Source organism: Wasmannia auropunctata, unplaced genomic scaffold (assembly GCF_000956235.1).
Source record: "Wasmannia auropunctata unplaced genomic scaffold, wasmannia.A_1.0 LD334538.1, whole genome shotgun sequence".
Lineage (NCBI taxonomy): Eukaryota > Metazoa > Arthropoda > Insecta > Hymenoptera > Formicidae > Wasmannia > Wasmannia auropunctata.
The window spans coordinates 318263-337855 of NW_012028352.1; the positions used below are offsets into that span (position 1 = coordinate 318263).

At 39.3% G+C, this 19593-nt stretch overlaps 1 protein-coding gene across 4 annotated transcripts; it reads left to right on the plus strand.

Annotated features, from left to right (window-relative positions):
* Positions 1 to 240: 240 nt before the first annotated feature.
* On the plus strand, positions 241 to 18906 carry LOC105458373 (facilitated trehalose transporter Tret1-like). Of its 4 annotated transcripts, none has more exons than XM_011703619.1 (10): positions 241 to 881; positions 1877 to 2410; positions 6181 to 6351; positions 12977 to 13106; positions 13485 to 13620; positions 14417 to 14873; positions 15118 to 15367; positions 15543 to 15749; positions 15844 to 16036; positions 16324 to 18906. In XM_011703619.1, the coding sequence occupies exons 3-10, from the start codon at positions 6332 to 6334 to the stop codon at positions 16566 to 16568; spliced, it is 1638 nt and encodes a 545-aa protein (XP_011701921.1). In that variant the 5' UTR covers positions 241 to 881; positions 1877 to 2410; positions 6181 to 6331; the 3' UTR covers positions 16569 to 18906. The 4 variants fall into 4 exon arrangements, with proteins under 4 accessions (XP_011701921.1, XP_011701920.1, XP_011701922.1 ...); XM_011703618.1 differs by having other exon boundaries at positions 1877 to 2346; XM_011703620.1 differs by lacking the exons at positions 241 to 881; positions 1877 to 2410; positions 6181 to 6351 and adding an exon at positions 6397 to 8621.
* The last annotated feature ends 687 nt before the right edge of the window (positions 18907 to 19593 follow it).

The following is a 19593-nucleotide window of genomic DNA, read 5'->3' on the forward strand; positions in this document are numbered from 1 at the left end:
CGTATACCGGTCAATTAAGCCGGGTCAAGTGAGCAATTGAACTTGAGAAATGATTGTAAATTACCGAACACCCGGTAATTCATGACATAATCTGGAAAAATTCTGGATTGTACCGCCTTTATATTTATTTCTGTTGCTCGTCTTTAGTTTTATTTTTAGATTTTTCATCTCTATATGTAACAGGAAATAAAAAACAGAGAGAGAAAGAGAGGGAGAGAGAGAGGGGGGGAGAGAGAGAAAGCGCGAAATGTAACAGCGGCGCGTAATGATTATGTAAATCACGCGAGACGCACGTGATAAAAATGCCTTTCGAAGTTCCGCGGAAGGAAAGAAAAAAAGTTCGTCACGCCCGTCATTATAATGTGAGCGATAAGACGGATGTTTTGATGTTATTACTTCGCTCGCGTGAGACGGCGCGTAAGCTCTAACATCAGTGACTGCAATCGAGGTTAAAAGAAAAAAGGTCTTATTTTAGAGTAAAATTTAAAATTTACTAAATTCGCATAATTCATATGCGCGCGATAGCGTTGTTTTTTCCCTTTTCATCGTGATTAGGAAATTATATGCTACGCGACTAGAATTTCTACATATTTACGTAATACGCATCGCATCGTGCGAGGTATTGAAAAGTGTCACCGTTAAAGTGTTATCGCAGTGCAAAATTAATCTTCCGCGTTCATCCTGCGCTGCACAATAGATCTCGGATTGCCGGTTGCGCGATCGCGCGGTACCCGCTTTTCTCGAGAACAGCTGATTCACAGACGGAAGAATTCCATTAATTCCAAGCGCGCCGATATACGCACTGTGCAAACATTTCTTATTCTCACGCCGATAACGCCAAAGATTAAGGATAAGCGGGGGATGGCACAGAAGGCAAAACGGTAGGCGCGATTCCAGGTAGCAAGCATTATTTGCCGTTATTTGACATCAAAATGCCACTAAAAATGTTATTTTGACGTCGAAATGACGGCAAATAATGTCAGCTTGCTACCTGGGGTGGATATGTTGGGAAATGAGTCATCAATTTTGCGTGGATCAATATACAAGATAATATAACGTGTAGAGTACATAACGCGCGGGGCGACTTTGATAGATCTTCTTTTATCAGAATTGGACGTATATCTTATATCATGAGGAAATAAATAATTATTTCGCAACTTTGTGAACAGGCAAAAATTTATTAATCATATCGTTAACTTTACGTTTCCTCTTTTTCATTTTTTTTTGTTTTTTTTCTGAACCAAATATCTTTTATTTTATTATATTAATATATTATAAATTAAATTTCTATAAATAATTAACAAGGGTTACGTTATTTAATTAAATATGAATAAATTTTAATTTTCTTGGATTCTTTTTAGAACGGTTCAAACTCTTAAAGATATTTCGGTTAAATAATGGCAAGTTTTAGCCTGAGGCGTTTTTGCCTGAAAATCTTTGAGTAAAATTAAGAGCGACCTTTCCATCTTTAATGACAATAACATTCCGAGGAATTATCTTTCATTTATTGACGAAGGTTCTTGGTTCTAAATAACTCGAGTAAGTATCGTACGGATCAGCCCCGTTTTCCTTTTTCGAAAGCAATTCTTTCGAGAACTAATAAAAAACAAGGCTATAAATTTACTTATCACGCGGAAGCTGGGAAAAGAGCGGGAGCGTATATATAAAAGAAAAGTAAGCCACGATCACATCGACCTCTCACGCAGCGATTCTAATTAATTCGGTCAATAAAAATTCATTATTGCAATTTTTTCACGATTAGCGCATCTTGCGATTGTGAAATTAATGTGAAGAATACAACGTTGCTACAATTTTGTCACAATCAGGTATATTCTTCCAAAAAATATATTAATTTTATATTACTACGCAAACAAAGCGAAGAATCGTGCAGCCGGATAGGCTTAGAGATCGGCCGAACTGGCGCGTCGACTAGTGATGGCAGAGCCTCGGCAACCCTTAGACAAACCACCACCATGTGGATGACGCTGATGTAACGCAGACAGAACACGAGGCTGACAGGGAAGGAGTACGTAGAGGAACGAGGCAACGAGGTTTTCAAGGCTCAGTCGTCTAGCAGCCGCCGAGCAGGAAAGTCCGGTCGCACGTTCGCCGGTCGATCGCGCGTCGCGTCTCTCTTCCACGCTATTCCCTTCTTACCCACGAAAATAATTCCGCCACAGATACAAGAAAGAAGAGGGAAAAGGGAAGAGCAAGAGAGAGAGAGAGAGAGATAAAGAGAAAGAGAGGAGTTCCTGGCCACAGCTGTTTTCCCAATCAGCTTTTCTCTGCCCTTCGTGAACGTATGCGCGACGCTCAGAGGATCGATTCCTGTTGTGGCCTGGAAAGGTGAGTGCTCGACCGGATGGATGTGAATTCACGTGTAATTCGATCATCTAGCAGCTCAAATTTCGTGAGTCTCCCGAATTTTAGAAATTTTATAAAATAATGCCCGGAATTCTTTAACTTTATTCATTTGAGACTTTTCTGTACATATTTTCGATTAATTTATATATTCTGTGAGACACTTATTGTTATTTATTATTGTTACTTGACAGAAAAAGAGGGATGTTATCAGTATCGCGAACGATAATTTTAAACTGTCGTCAAATGGCTATTACTTGTCAAGTTAACTCGTTCTATCTGCATTTTTTTCTCGACATTGTCCGCATTTAGAAGGAAATAACTGTACACTCGAGCATCAAATACATCCAAAAGGGACGGATCGTACTGACAATGCGCGTACCTATTGGTTTATTTACTATCAGTCCTTTGAGACGTGATACCATGTCGGGGCGTTGATCCGCTGCGAATCGACCGATTCTCGCGGGTTCTTGTAAACATTAGAAGCGTACCTTCCAATGAGAAAGCAGGGCCATCAGAACGTCCGACGTCAAATTGATTTTAAAATTCGTGGAAATTTTCATCGCGCATAAACTATAGTTTTCTATATCTCTGTACAAGGAGCAAGACTCGTAACATCGAATTTTAAGGTCAACATGACTTTATAAAATCAACGTCTTTAAAACAAACATTCTAACCGAATTATAATTCGAGTTAATCGCAGAAATATGTAAAAAAAAGAATAATTCATCGATACGTTGCGAGAAAAGGCGATTTTTATTCAAATTTTTATTAAAAACAAATATCATATAGAAGGGAGTCATCATTGTCTTGCAGCGAAGACTCTTTTTCCTTCGTATGAATTAAATTTGTACTGAAAACAAATCATACTAAAAGTGGATTATAAATAATTGGATTTTTGCAGTGAACATTTCCTTTTTTTTAATAAATCTGATAGCATTTTGATTTAGTAGGAAAATAAAAATGTAAGATCTCTCCGAAAGTATGGAAATCCGACCAAGAGATCGATGAATTATATGAAACGTGAATTCTTATCGGAAAGAATTTTCAAGAATGCATGAAAAAATAGAATGTTATCTGTTTATCGGATTACGATAGAAAATTTGATTGCGTTTGATACTCATTCATCGAACGATATCAATGTTGCAACGTAATTGATGACCAGAGTACAATTCTATAATGTTTACATTTTAATTAATTAACGTTGAGACTCGTAGCTTCTGAGAATTCGATTTTCGACGACGACAGAGGTTGCCGTCTTGTCGCATGCTTTTCTCATTGCGTTAAATTTCGAAGCTTATACGTCGACCCATATTACGCGTTCAAGTCAAATCGGTCGCAATGCTCACACTTAATTTGTTTCCGCCAACACAGTTGCGCAATTTGCTTTCTCGTGCAATATCGCAATAGGTTTACGATCTTCACCTCGCGAAGTGACGATCAACCTGTCTCTCTCGGTGATGTTACGAGAATCTCGTAGGACGTTGGAGAATCGATTGCACCAACATCGCCTGCATCGGGTTTACGCAAAGCCGATGGAGAGTCAAACGATTTATTTTCTTTGATGTGTTTTTATTGCAAAAGAGATTTAAAAAAAGGAGCATGTTACCTATAACTCTGATTTTACACGAAGCCGGAACTAGCTAGCCTGACCTCATACGAGAATTATTCCTTTGCCCATCTGTGTATATTGTGAGATTGTAATCTCGAAGATTTGCTTAGCTCAGACTTGTGTTGGTGCAATTTTAAACGCATAATCGGCATAATTTTCCGCCTGCATCTACGAGTCGCGTCTATACACTCGTGGATGCAGCCAATGTCGTTTAGTCCGAGATCAAACTTTGCCGATTGATCATACAACTCGAAATGTTGAGGTGATGTCTATGATGAAAAATTAAATATCTTTTGCGTCAGCATAAAGTAGAATTAAAATAATTTTAAATTATAATTTATAAAAAAGATAAGATATAACATATGTAAAATACAATTGAATAGACGCCATATGTGAGCTTGCAGACACGAAAAGAAATAATCGAAATATTTTGTAATTATAATTTGTCGCAAAATACGACGATTTTCTTTTTCTAACAGCCTAAAGTTTTAGTGCTCGTCGTGAGAGACAGTTTAGAAGGCGCATCGCTTTCACGGCGCTAAATGCGTCCACGTATTGGAAGACTCCTCGAAATGCTGCGAGGAAAGTTGCATATTACCGCGCACCGACTCTTATCCCGGGAATTTGCAGAATTTTCTCGAGTTTTTAATATCCGCCAATAAATCGCCGTTTATCGCAACATGATGGATCGCTCTCCAACTCGCGCTCTAACAATTACGGTGTTTGCCGCGAGTGTTTCTTGCGCCGAGACATGCATAAATTATCCGTGAACGCCGACCATTTTTTTTCGCGCGGGTGAGTAGAAAAAAAATCGACGCAACGGCTGCCATGCAGTGACGCTTTTTCTTCTCTCGTGCGAGATTTTATCGCGAATAACAGTAACATTCGTTCATATGATCGAGCGCGAAATCGTATCAGCCTGATTAAACAGCGTCATTATTAATGAGATTTTATTTCTGCGATATGAGTCTGTCAATCAAAAAGTTATTTCCATGACTGTTTTATCTTGTCACTCGAACAGTTTTTATATTCTCCGCCAAGGTGTTAAACTTCGGACTCGATGGCCAGTGGTTTTCTCGATTTATTGACGCTCGCAAGTCGTTGGTGGAAGCTATGCGGGATGAAAGTCGGATAAGACACGCGCGCGTGCGAGCAATTTAGATGAAATCGCCGGTTGTACATACGACGGGCGCCGGGCTCGATTCTTCTTGGGACCCATGGCGATCGTTAGTCACCGGAGAGAAACACCACTGATGGCCATCCGTGCTAGAGCGTAGAAATCACTGAAACGAGGCGGCAATCCGTGCGAACGCTCGTTTACTCGGCACGAATTGCACCGATGTAACTCATTTCCTGCGAATAAGTATGTAAAAAGAAGAGAGGCTCGTAATGGCCACGAGAGAATGAACGACTAATGATAATCACTCGAAATTCGTGGTCCCATTTCTCTCTCTTTATTATTTTATCTTAATCTAATAATCTATTAATCAAAGAAAAGAAACGATAAAATGCAAGCTTTCATGGCCGATTTCGAGCTTGATTTAAACGCGTTATACCATGGATCGATATATAAGATCGAAAAAGAGAAAAAGAAAGAAAGGAAGAACGAGAGGGGAAGAATTAAGTAGTGGAAAACCAGCGTATCTTGCCGTTTTCTTGCATCGATCGCGACGCGCAACGGCGCAAGGAGAAAAATCGGTTTTGCATCCGACATAGAAAATCACCGTCCAGCGCGCGGTGCAATAATCACAAAAATTGCAGCATCACTGTGACCGAGATATTGGATGCTTTTTGTTTTAAGACGTGTTAAGATAATTGTGTGTGAGACAACGTTACTCAGCGGGTCGAGTATATAGTTGCTCAAAAATCGAATCTGTATTTTGTAACTTGTAAGCAGAATTCGGATAGAAGAATGCTGATGTTGCACACACAATGGTGCATCCAAGAGCGCAACCGTTCACTGAGCGCTCAGTGAGCTCTTGCATCTGTTTGGCCTATATTTTTAGATTTCTTTTTCGATATTTTAGATTTCTTATTCTAGAGGAATATACCAATCAGATACAAGAGTTCACTAAACGCTTGCGCTCCTGGATGCACCCATGATGCTGCACATATATTTACGTAACAAGTAGAGGAAAATTTTTAATGTTACATAATTGTAATGTTACACATTAATAATTCTAGTGGTATTGCGACTTTAATTTCAGATTATAAAATATGTTGGCTAACGTCGGGCAGAGTTGACGAGGGCCTACTCGTAGGAAGACGCCTACTTGACTATAGCGCTAATCAGCAGAAGGGAAAACAGACGGACGCGCGTGCATCGAATAGCAGTCCAATTGAGAAGAAAGAAACATAATGGATCCTTATTCATTAAGGTGAGAACCCATTACCGAGATAAATTTGTTCCCCGTCAAACAGATCGCCATTACAAAACTTAGAAGAGGACAATTGTACTTCGATTGTCTCTTGTAAATCGATATCTGCAAAATTTTTCGACATTTTTTCCGCAGTTTGTTGATTCTGTAATTAATGCGAGCGTTTGAAAACGATAAAGACGAGATGAACATAAACTTGAGATTTATTATTTAGACTATTTAGAGTATTTAGACAATGATCTCGATTTTGAGCTCATTCTTCGGATTTCGATAAGAAACACGAGGGGTTCTTCGTCGGTCCTTCTTTTATCACAAAGAGGTGGGTGCTGACAATTGAATAAGTAAACACAAAATTCATTTCTACCAGAACGATCCATCAAAACTTTTGAATTAGGCCCGTCAGAGTTTTTCCTTGCTCTTTGTTGGGGCGCCCTTTTGTCTTTGTTCCTTCTTGCTTTCTTGTGCCTAATGTACATAACACATGGCCAAGCTCTCAAGTATATAACGTTCTGTAGCCTGATTTTTTTTATAGCTCATCATATATTATCTCTTCTATAAAAGTACATACTAATTGTAAGATATCTAATCTTTGTATTTAGTTTAGATATATATTTTGGAAGGCCTTTTGGAGAGTTATTTACAAATTTCTTATAGACAATCCTTCCTTCTTTATTATTTCTACAGAAAATAAAGCCATGTCTAAGATATACAGTTATTCTGTTGTCTGTTAATATCTTACTCCGACATTTTCTGTGTGAAAAAGCAGGTCCCTAAATGCTTTTGTATTTGTCCGGATGTTTTTATCCTTCAGAAATTTAGTATTCTTTAAAAAACTTGTATTTTGCATTTCGGCGAAAAGGCATGTCTCGAGATACTTGATTATTTTTTTTAAGTGTTGAAAACTCCTCTGAAATTCTTTCTCTTTATTTTCATAACGGAAATGCGAAAAATATCGTAATGTCAATTTAACTTCGAGCTTACGATTTAATGTGAGAACGCCGAATTGTCGCTGCAAGACAATTTCCGTCCGAAAAGTTACACAATTATCAGGATACAATTTTAAGCCGGAATAAGCATATGACGGACGTCTTTTAAAACGCAAACGAGTGCCCGCGGCTATTTTAACAGGAAGACTTATTCGAGAAACCAGTTTTTTTTTGTCGGCGTAAAGTTGAAGTTTTTCGATTTGGCAGAGGTATGACTCAAATTATAATTCGATTTCGTCATTGTAATTGCATAAACATATACGACGTGTTATTTTTAAATCATTGAAAAGTTATCGAAATTATCGAAAAGAATTTGAGAGTAATGTGTTATTGAAAATGGAATTATCGCATATGGAAAAAAAGTAAAATAACTTTAATTTTTACTGACTTAAAAATTTAGATAATGGCGAATACATAAAAGTGAATTGCTAAATCATCGTTGATAATGCAGCAATTTAAAATTCAAATCACGTCAAGTTCTACTGCAAGTTTAAAAATAGCTATTAATTCAATAATTCTAATAAAATAAAGGAATGATCTTATTTAAAATTATTAATATCGAGATAATAATAATATCTTAACCGAAGACAATTAACAAGACCTTTAAAGGCTCGATCAACACGTTTCGGATCTTCAGATGTTTTTTTTTCAATTAAAAATTTTCAATTAAACGGTTTTTTCGGCAACGGATTTTTGAGATCATAGTCAAAAGGAGGCCTCGCGAATGGACACTCGATTGCGTGATCGCTCGCCAATTAATCTTTGACCTCGAGTTATGCGTGTGACGTTAGCTTCTCGTGACAAATTGTCTCTCGAATGTCGTAAAGACGTCGCCGCGTCGCGTTGGTGGAACTGAATACTTCTTCCGCACACCCGCGCCATCGTTATCGCACATACATATGTCCTTTGTCTACCGGTATCTTCAGCGAAGAAAAACTGGCAAAGAGAGATAATTATTCTCGAATCGACGATTATTAACATAATCGTCATTATGGACATTTACGTACTCGTCTCGTAGAATAAACAAAGATTGCTGGACATAACTTCAAAATCCCCTCGCTATCTGCTTTGGCACGAGAAACGCATCACGTGTGCGCGACGCGAAATGATCGATGATGTAACTCGTGCATGTCGTAGCACAGAAAATGATCATGATTCCAAATCGGAACGCAAGGAAGCTATAAAGTAGTCTCGCGAGTGTTTCAACTAGGATTTGACGATCTAGTCATCTCGCAAATTTGATTATCGGACCGTTGTGCACTGTTTAATCAATAGGATAACAAGGTAGAGAGAGCACACTCACGATAAACGTAATATACTGTGATAAAATGACGGGATAATCTTTGTCTTATCAAAGAGATTACACTTGACATAATTCGATCGCTAATGCAGGTACCGGGAAAATCGTTTTCAGCGATATATTGGATCCATTTACGATAATCGCGTCACATATGCGTGTTATCGATAATGGTTTAACGTCATCGCATATTTGGAATTATCTCCGCGTGCACGTGTTGCAAATTATTTATTCTCTCACACCTCTATTTCTCGAACTCGAACTGACTGTGATTTTCGAGGGTAACGCTGGAAAATAAAATATATTGACCGGAAAACAGTATCGAAAACACATTCCACAATTTGTCTGGCTGCTATGTCACGCTAGGCATTGTTGGTAGCTTTGTTGAATCAGGGCCAAGGTTAATGCCGCGCGAGTGAATTACGCCAGTTCGGAGTAACGCGTCTACTTTTAGCCATAGGATGATCCCGCAAAGGATCCTTCGACCGACAGTGGCCGCAATTCGCGACGCGGAACTCGCGTGGAATAATAAACGCGCCGTCAAAGACTACATTCGTTACATTAAAATAATAAGAAAAAAAAAGCAAAGAAGTGCAGGTGCCGATACGTCTGGAGAGTTGAACGAGCAAGTAGTGTCGCGTGATAAGTCCCGCGAGTGGCTATACTCCCCCTGCAAGAGCACGTAAAGTATGTAGTCAGCTGATGTAGTAATTAGATCCCCGACGACGACGTGTATAAGTCGAAGTGAAACGGCTCCCCGCCTTTTGCTCATGCGACGTGAAATGTCAAACAGCAAGCGCGCGCTCGCAATAACAATTGCCAACTGTTGCGGGTAGCGGAATAAAAAATTCAGACGGCCGACGTATAGACCGCCGTAAAAGTGTCCGCGCGCGCGAATCCTCATGTCTTCATAAATAGAATCGATATTTCAAGAGCCGGCAATTTACTTACATACGTTCGCCACGTGCCGCTGTGGATTTTTCCGCGAGAAACTCGGTATAGTCTTTAGCTTATGTTAGCGTAATAAATTGCGATGCACACTGAATACGGGATGGGCGGTTATATGGCCGATGAATGACAAGTCCGACCTGGCCTTCTTCCTGTTCTGACTATATGCAAAAGTATCAGGAAAAAATAAAGGACCGGCATGCACGACAAGTTGCACTTAGTCTGAGCGTCCAAGCATATTGTTTGCGTGGAGTACACGTGGTTCATCGAGTGTGTATACCTGCGATGGACTTGCCTCGCGCGAATGTAAGTCGATTTTTTCCATTCATTTTTCGATGAAGCGCGCGGTATACGACCGTGAAACGTTTTCGAGTTTCTAAATCAGTACTTGAATTACATTGATCATTAAACATTAAATGTTTCAAGTTAAAATAATTCTTAGGATTAAACATTTCAAGATAAAGTAATCGATAGGAATAAATGTTGAATTTCGGGACGGTTTTATTTGACACTCTGTATCGCGCACGTTTCGTGTGACGTTTCGGAGAAGTCACGAGCGTGACCTTATCGAAAATAGATTCGAGGATGGGAATCCGACGAGCTTAAAATTATTTCAAGAAAACATTACGCGAAAAACAATGCACCACGAAAATCATTGTGCGTTCTAACGTAATTGTAGTGATTGCGAATCGTGATCGACGAGTCATTGCCCGTACGTATGGATTTCTTAAATGATATAATCAACGATTGCGACAACACATTTTTATCTCCGTCAGATAAACGAAACTGCATTTTTGACCCTAAAAATGCTATACGAGCAATTCAACGAGTACAATTTCGTGTAGAGATTATCAATTTTTTTGTATTCAAATTAGCTATATATACAGGATGTCCCCGTATAAGTAACCACCCCTTTTTATTTTGTAAACTAACAGAGATAAACTTAATAAATATAATATCAAATTAAACGGCTCTAACTTTATTGTAAGCATAGTAATCACTTAGAAATATTATCTATGCTAGAGAGCGGAGAAACATGCATAATTTTTGCACTGTAAAGGGACAATTTTAATATGATAAAAGTTGTCATATCTTTCTGCTCTCTAACATAGATAATATTTCTAAGTGATAACTGTGCTTACAATAAAGTTAGTCAAAGTCGTTTAATTTGATATTATATTTATTAGGTCTATCTCTGTTAGTTTACGAGATAAAAAGTGGTAGCCACTTATACGGGGACATCCTATATAAACATTTTCGTAGCAACAAGCACAATTTATCTCTACACTATATACAATTATATTCTCCTTTGAACGTTGCTTACTAAATATAGATTTATCACCTACACATAAGCAATGTGATTCAAAGGAATGTAATTGTTTGAAGTCTTATATGGAAATTGTGTTGAGTTGGAAAATGCAGAAACTGTTTTCATAAATTTTTACTATAACCATAATAAATAATCCATGCAGTATCGTAATATAATAACTAATTTAATTGTCTAATATAAAGCAATTAGTTGAATCTAAAAAAATACACTCAATAGAACACCTAAAAGAACTAGCGGTATGCTAGAAATAGATCTGTTAAACTATAATCTGTTTGTCGTCTAGCTTAGTTAAAGTCACGGCTAGAAACCAGATTCAACTGTGTTCAATAATACGTCAATTAACGCGCGTTAATTCATCAAGTACATAATTGTATCTAACCAAGATCGTCGCTCTATTTTTAACTGACAATGAGAACAATTGTCCGTTCGACGAGAATGTTTCCAAACGCTGTATTACGTCGTGTAAATTAATTGTTAGCTAAGTGCCCGTGTAAAGAAAGTTATCATCACGCTTGGAAAAATTCAGATTTGCAATAAAAAAATTAATACTTGATACGTATTAAAAAAACATATCATTAAAATCGTAAACGACCAATAGTGTTCTGCATATTTATATTAGGTAACGAAAAAAATATGATTAAGGTTAATCATAATTGAAAATTGAAAACGATTCAATTAAAATGACATTGATTAATGACGATAAATTAATCCATTGCGATAAATGAGTCACAGTGCAACATGCTTGATAACCGATCCGCGTGATCTCATTGTTATGTGAGACAATCGCCTGGAAAACTATCGTTTTGCCTACGTTTAGCAGACACAACCAGCGGGCGCAGTGGCTTGTGTTACATGGCTCTTTCTTTACATGGTAAATCAGTTGGTTAAGATCCTATTCTCTGAACTGATATACGGATATTTAATATCACCGTAATGAATAAAAAGAATGAAATACCCGTAGCTATAATATATTAATATAGACCAAACCACAAATCAACAGTAAGATATATTTAATAAATTCGGTTCCTTTATCTGCATATATTTTTGTCTTTTTTAACTCGTACGAACACACAAGCTCCATTAGCTTTATTGCCATAATTAGATAAATTTTATTTCAAACATTTATCGCAGGCATCTTATTGCAGCAAATAAAAATGGTGCGACAATGATGTATTCAGAACTGCGTCTGAAAACTTGAAACTATTATGAGGGGGCACGCTGTTAAACCCCTGTTAGACCCCCATTCCCCCGCGGAGAAACCAGTTCTTGTAATTCGTATAGGCGTATCAGGCTCGATGCTTGGAAAACGTCTACGAGAGAAAACAGAATCCGATGAACATGGCATGTCTTTACTTAATGTAATCGCTGTGTCGCTTCTGAAAGTTACATGACTTTTTCGTATACATCAAGCTGCGAAATGGCATCATAAATATAGCGCTGGCTTTTTGCAAGTAGACCTATACATTTTTACCGAACTGTTTATAAACGGTAGAAATGTATGTTGAATGTAAAACTGTAGAATAGAATAAAAAAAATATTGATCGAGATTTTGAATTGTAAAGACACAGTCCGCGTATTAGCGAAGAACGATCCATTGCATTTCACCCGAGACGCATTATTAATTGAGATATTTATTTTAAATATGTATACAGCATCGTCGCTATTGCAATAATAAGAAATGTTCGAGTATCATTTACTATAACGTTATAACGAATATAACACGGCCTAATTAAATCGAAATTTAATTTAAGGATTATACACCATTAATTGATTTGCATTTTGACATACGAAACTCGCGAGAAACCAAAACACGCACGGCGAGGATTGGAGCGATAAATATTTATGAATTACAACCGCAGTTTAAACGAATACAAGCGAGACGATACTCGTTGTGCTGTCATTTAAATGGCACGCCGGACGTCAAATATACACGTGATAAACGGCCGTCGTAAATTGTGACCGGGCACGAAAAAGAGGTGCGAGTCACAGTAAAAAGCGAGCCGGTACAATGTTACTTCTCAGTCTATTTGACGATCGATTGATGACCATCCCGTTGTGTTTCAGCGTGGAGCGGGAGGCATCGAAGAACATCGAGGAGAACGAGCGAGAGTGCTTTAAAGATGCGATCGTCTCGAGTCGGAGTCTCAATAGAGGTTTCGTCGAACCGACGAACCTTAGAAATGCCATTCGAGAGGTATCAATTATCGGGCATTATCCCATGAGAGATAATTATACCTTTTTACTTTAGGGCGATAGTTCGTTTTCTATGCGGATGAAAAGCTTTTCAAAGGCCCTTCTGATTGAATAATATTCGATCATTAAATTAAGTTTAATAATGAAATTTGTCGCATTTCAATAAATAATTCTATTTTAAAAAATAATAAGCTCTTTCAAAGGCAATTTTTCGATATTTTAAAGAAATCGCAGTGAAAAGATATTCAGACCAAAAAATTAGTTCGGAAGTATTCTCGTTTGTTCCGCGGAGTTTAAGAGTATCGTAGAAAAGTAGAGAGTCAAGGCGAAATGTGTTCGTTTCGCGGAAGCTGTGCACGTCGCTTTCGAACCTTCGCAGATCATGGCCTGCATCACCGCGGCGTCTTTCCACATAGCGGTGGGCTTCACAATGGCATATTCAGCAACTCTCATTCCTCATCTCGAAAAGAAGGACGCGCCGTTGTACGCCACGAAGGAGCAAACTTCCTGGATAGGTGAGATTGCGTAAATGTGTAGCGTATACGCGCGGCGATAAAGATGATAACGCGTCGTAAATCGCGTTATTTCGTCAAGGAGATATTACGCACGTAATATCAATTACGAATTACGAATAATCACGCATACTCCTCCTCTGCCATACTAATACATTCATCAATACTCAGAACAGTGACGACGCGAGATGATAGTCTATTCAAACTAGATACATTTATCGTAAAAAATAGATGAGTATTTTGTAAATACGACTCGTCGGATTTCGCGCGGTCATTATTGCTATCAGTTAATCTGTCTTCCCTATCGATAAGGCATCTTCACGAGAGTGGACGTATTACGTAAAAGTTGTTGTAATTATCAGAAGAAAACCACATGTGCACGTCGCCGTGCGTGCCTGTTGCATGAGAGTTGCCTGATCGATCTTCGTGCTCTGATTAAATTCGCGTTACGCAAGATCAATCTATGCTCGTCGGCATCGCAATCTTCTCGCGGCAACGATTGTTTTCTTGGCTATAAACAAATTTTCAATTTAGAATGCCAACGTTCGTAGTCCACAACCCTAATCGAGCTCTTAGGTTCATTCGATCATTCGAATTGTGATTTTATTGAGACGTGTGCAAAGGATTGAAAATGGTGGCTCTACGATTAGTCGGGGAAAAATATTCTCTTTATAATGGTAAAAGAGAAAAGTAAAAAATGCGCCGGAGCCAATAAAGCAAGATGAAATGTATAGAGAAAATTCATATATGAATTAAGGACTAAGGGCGTAAAAGAAATAAAATCAATCTGACCTTTCAGCCAGTCTGGCCGTCGTGAGCGCGCCGGTTGGTGCATTATTAGGCGGCGTCCTGATGGAGATGTTTGGTCGAATGAGAACTCTGCAAATCAGCGCGATTCCCGCTGTGATCGGTTGGATCCTCATCGCCACATCGGTCAATATACCGATGTTGCTGATCGGTCGTTTGTTAACTGGATTAGCGACCGCCCTGGCGACCTCGCCAGCAATCGTCTACATCACCGAGGTAGCCAGGCCGGAATTGCGCGGCTCCCTGATTTCATTCGGACCGACGTTGGCATCATTCGGCATGGTGCTGTGTTACGTGAAGGGCGCTTACATACAATGGAGAATAGTCGCCTATATCACCCTCTGCTACTCGCTCGTACCCATCTTCCTGGTGCAGTTTCTGGTGCCGGAGTCGCCCGTTTGGCTCGTCTCGAAGGGCCGCATCGACGCCGCCAGGAAGTCTCTGGACTGGTAAAAATTCAATCTACTTATTAAATGACAAAATTCTTACAGATCTCAAAAATAATAAAACTGACCATTACTATAATAAGATTACTGTTCACTTGAAAACTAATGTGGGAGCTGATATTTACTATAAATTCATTTTATTAATTAACGCTCTTCGAAATGAATGTTTAAAATTTTTTAAGGCTCTGCAGTTTTTTTTTATATTTTTAACACACGCGTAAATAATTGGCAATTCTGTCGCTCGTAGGCTTTACAAGAACGAGGTATCGCAAAACAAGACGTCGGTGGCCGAGGCGCAATTTAGCAATATTATGAGGGAACACCAAATTAAATTGAACGAGGAACGGCGGAGCAAACGCGGCAACGCGTTCAGTAAATGGCGGGGATTCCTTAAACCGACCGGATGGAAGCCCATGGCGATACTCTTCCTGTTCTTCGCGTTTCAGCAGTTCTCTGGAATTTACATCACGCTGTTCTACGCCGTGACTTGGTTCCAAGTAATTTATACATATATTCAATAGATTTATGCATTTTGCACTCTCGTATTTTGTAAATTGTATTCAATCATGATTTTATATATATTTAATGATGTTTTATTTACCGATGATCGCAATTTGTGTAACTAATAATATATGGATGCGGTAGACTAGTTAAACTTTCTACGATTTTCAGGAAGCGGGCACGGGGGTGGATGAATACCTAGCATCGATTTTGGTGGGCCTGACGCGTTTCCTGTGCTCCATGGTGAACACTTGGCTACTGAGGCGATACAGGAGACGATCATTGTGCATAATATCGTCCTTCGGGATGGCGCTGTGCATGATCGTTTCCGGTTACTTCACGCTAAACATCCAGAATGGCGATCGAAGCGGATACTGGGTAAGTGTTCGAGGCTCATTCCTCGTGTGATTTTTGTAAAATTCAAAGATTTTTCAAAGACACGCGAGAAAATGCAACAATGTAATGTTCGCAGGTACCGGTAGCTTGCCTGCTACTTTACGTGTGCACGTCGATGGTCGGGATGTTGACCATTCCGTGGACCATGACGGCGGAATTGTTCCCGACCGAAATCCGCGGGATCGCCCATTCCATCAGTTTCTCGATGGCGAATCTGCTCATGTTCGCCGCGCTGCAGAGCTATAGAAGCTTGCAAGCTTTCCTGGGAGGTATACGACATTCGAAATATTTATATCTCATAACGTATATAATATCGATGTCTGACACAAAATTATATATTGTACTGTGTGATATCTTATCTATAACAATGTCTCTTCCATACGATTATTTTCGCATATTTTTATATTTTTATCGTTTACTTAGCTCTCTTTTAATTCTTTTTATCTAATCTTAACGATTTTAATCATTTCAACGATAAAAGTTATAAGGTAGAGAATCTCAAAACGCAGCTTCGAACGAAGCTTGATCAACAATAAGAAAATTCTAATGTTTCAAGGCTCGTACGCGGTGCAGTGGTTCTTCGCCGGCGTTTCCGTAGGAGCAGCTATCTTTGTGTGGCTACTGCTGCCGGAGACGCACGGAAAGAAGCTGTCAGAGATCGAGGAGTACTTTCATAACAATTTCCTGGCCGCAGGAGCGGAGGCGAAGGACCGAAAACGGCGAGCCGCGAGAAGGGCTCAGCAGAAGGCGAAATCATCGGCGACCGAGCCGCTTAATCCGAAACCCGTGCAGAATGTTTAAGTTCTCTCTTTCTCTTTCATTTCCCTCGTCGTTCTTTTATCACGACCCGCGAATTTTGTATTGAACGCAGAGTTGAAATTGTCTCGGAGACGGTGACCGTATCCAAAAATCGGGCAACCAGCCTCGACGAATTTTCTAACTTACGTGCGGCCGCTAAACCGCACGACCGAGATATAATAGCTTTAGCCGCGCAAAATGTCGTTTTGATACTAATGATATAATTAGTAAAATTTATTCGACGTAAATCGCATCTGGCGTGAACAACTGACGGGAATATATGGCAGAGTGTCAAAAACTTTACGAACGGGACGATAAATGAAGCACGAGGCTAGATCTGGTACCAGTCTCGCGCCTCGTTGCTTTCATTTATTCTCATAATTTATTGTTATACAATTCAGAGTTTGATCTAAGCGCTCGCGCGTGACACGCGTCGTACGATAAAAAGCGAAGGCGAGCAGAAAATATATTTTTCCGATGTTTCTGCTCTTCGCCGGATCGCCGGACTAGAGCTGATAAGATACTGTTAATGTAACGTTATTGCGTAATGAGGGAGAGAAAGAGAGGAAGATAATTAATATACGTCGCGCGAGATTTGCGTTTTATCGAAGGAATCGTAACACGCTCCGCGCGAGAGCGTCCAAGCATAGTGCCTCCAATTTTTCCTTTCCTACGAGAATTTCGCGTGAGGATTTATCGTTACAGTATTATGCCGATCTGATGTCTCGCATAGGTTATATATTCTTGCAGCAGAATCACGATGTGAAGGATTCTCCGCTTTTTTAAATTGCCGCTCGATTTTATTTTAATGGCGAGGCTCCGAGAGAAGAGAAACAATTTATACAAACGTTAACACAGACGATTTTACGTTACGTAACAAACACCATGGGTGCGATTGTGCCTCTGAAGCTTTATCCTGTGAAAGATGAAAACTGTGTAGCAATAGCAAATTTCCTGATCGGGAATAATTCCTTCTCGACGCGTAGAGCCTCGCTGCGTTCGAGCGGGTTTTATTGTTAAGCGGACAATCCGTTCGCTTGTGGCGCCGTTTACTTAGGACAGATACTTAGATCATTCAAGAGATATTTTAGTTTAGCGCCATTAAGAACCATTTAGACGGAGCGAGACGTTGTTCATAAAAAGACGCGCTCGCAAGACAGTGGCCACAACATATTCATATTTCATTCATAATAGCATATTTCGTGCAGACACTTCAGTGAAAAACAGCGACATAAATACAGCCATAATTTGCCGCTCGCGTATCAATAATCAAATCTGTAAAATAACTACACTGTAATTTAATGAAATTGTAAATCAAATAGCAAGTCAATAAATTGTTGCGTGGATCAGATAGTCTTACACAATTTTGCAAGATCGTTCCGTCTAAATAGATTTTGAGGGAGGGACTCGTCATGCGACGGACGGCATCCGCCGGAAGGATCCGATCGGCGAGCCAGACTTTATATATTTTTATACGTTGAAGTACACGATATGCCATATACAAATGTGATAAGCTATAATAAGAGACGTCCCTTCCCACGATTTTTGGCTCGCGCCGTCAAGATAAGTTTCATCTCTGACCGCGGATGACTGGTTTCATCGCGGTTATGCGGGCGATTATTCACGGTCCAATTTTCTATGCATTTACAAAGATCGTCTAAGTACGAGCATTTTCAGATAATCGTCTCAAAAGGGTTACTTTTTTATTGCCTGGATGGATTAGACTTGAGAATTCGACCTAAAACTTAAGATCTTAGATCATAAACTTAGATCTTATCCATAATCCGATTTTCTCAGCAGGACCATGAATAACGCCCTATATATGTTTAAATTAATTTATTGTTCAATTGATCGTTCTAACAGGAACAGACGAAGAATGGACGAGAAGCCAAACTCGATGCAGCCGGCCATCGACTTTTATCACATGTGATACCGTTTTTTCCATTATTTTATTCTTATTTTTCCGCGCAATGGTTGAGCTTTAATGTTACGAATTTATTCATAGCGAGAGGGACTTCCGCCCAAGATATATTCATTCGCGAAAAGAGCAAACTCACTAAGATCTTGCGTTTCTGTGAATCGATACTGTCTGTTCACAGCGAACATATTCAGAGATTGAATCGTATTTTACGTGTTTCCGAAGAGATCGCTGTCGCAAAAAATGTCAATTCAAATAACGGGAAATTTCATCCCTTCATTTTCTTTTCATTCTACTGTTCCTCTTCGTGTATACGCGATGATATTTAGTGTACATCGTATATCGTTGTACGAGCTTCTACAGTATACCACGATGCCATTGTTTATATTGAACATTTTAATAAAGCATTTGTAATACAAAGCATTCCTCCTCTCATTTGATTACGATCCGATATACGGTGAGATCCAGAGATTAGCTTAAAAATTATTATCGATTACGCAATAACGACGAATGCAGGAAAAATTAATCGTATATAGCTTAATAAATATCACACTTATGCTAATTTTTCGTAACGAAACTTCGGTACAAAAAAAATGCAGGATTGATTAAAAAGACCGGGAATTGGGACCAAAAGTTTATTTCCTCAGGAGACTTTCGCAATATTCCTGATCGGTCTCGGAGTGAATCGGTGAGCGAACAGTGTCAGAAATCGCTATTGTAATTGCCAAGCAATCGGTACAATCTCCGCTATGTATTTAACGCGATAATTAGTCTTCATTCATTGTGAAGAGAAAATAGGGAAATAGTAACATGTCGAATGCAAATGAAGATGCGGGAAGCAGTCAGCGGCCGGCGATGCTCGTAGCGATGCTTTATATTATTATGTTAAGTTGGCAATTACAATAACAATACAGTGTAATGTCGTTGCGCGATGTGGGTGTCGCTTTATTGTTCAGATTTATCGGCGTGAAAAAATCTCGATGGAGCTTCTCTCCTCTTCGCGTCTTTATTCTCTAGTATTTTTTATTCCTCCTCACGGCCTCTCGCCTCTGCGTCTCGGTCCGCTGGACCGAGCGCGAACGCGCTCTCGCCCGCTTGGTCCTGACTCGG

Bases quoted from the DNA above. Each gene is read 5' to 3' on its own strand.
- LOC105458373 (XM_011703619.1), top strand. From the start codon at position 6,332: ATGGATCCTTATTCATTAAG. The intron at 13,621-14,416 runs GTGAGATTGCGT...CTGACCTTTCAG, and splicing joins GGAGCAAACTTCCTGGATAG to CCAGTCTGGCCGTCGTGAGC. The intron at 15,750-15,843 runs GTAAGTGTTCGA...TAATGTTCGCAG, and splicing joins GCGATCGAAGCGGATACTGG to GTACCGGTAGCTTGCCTGCT.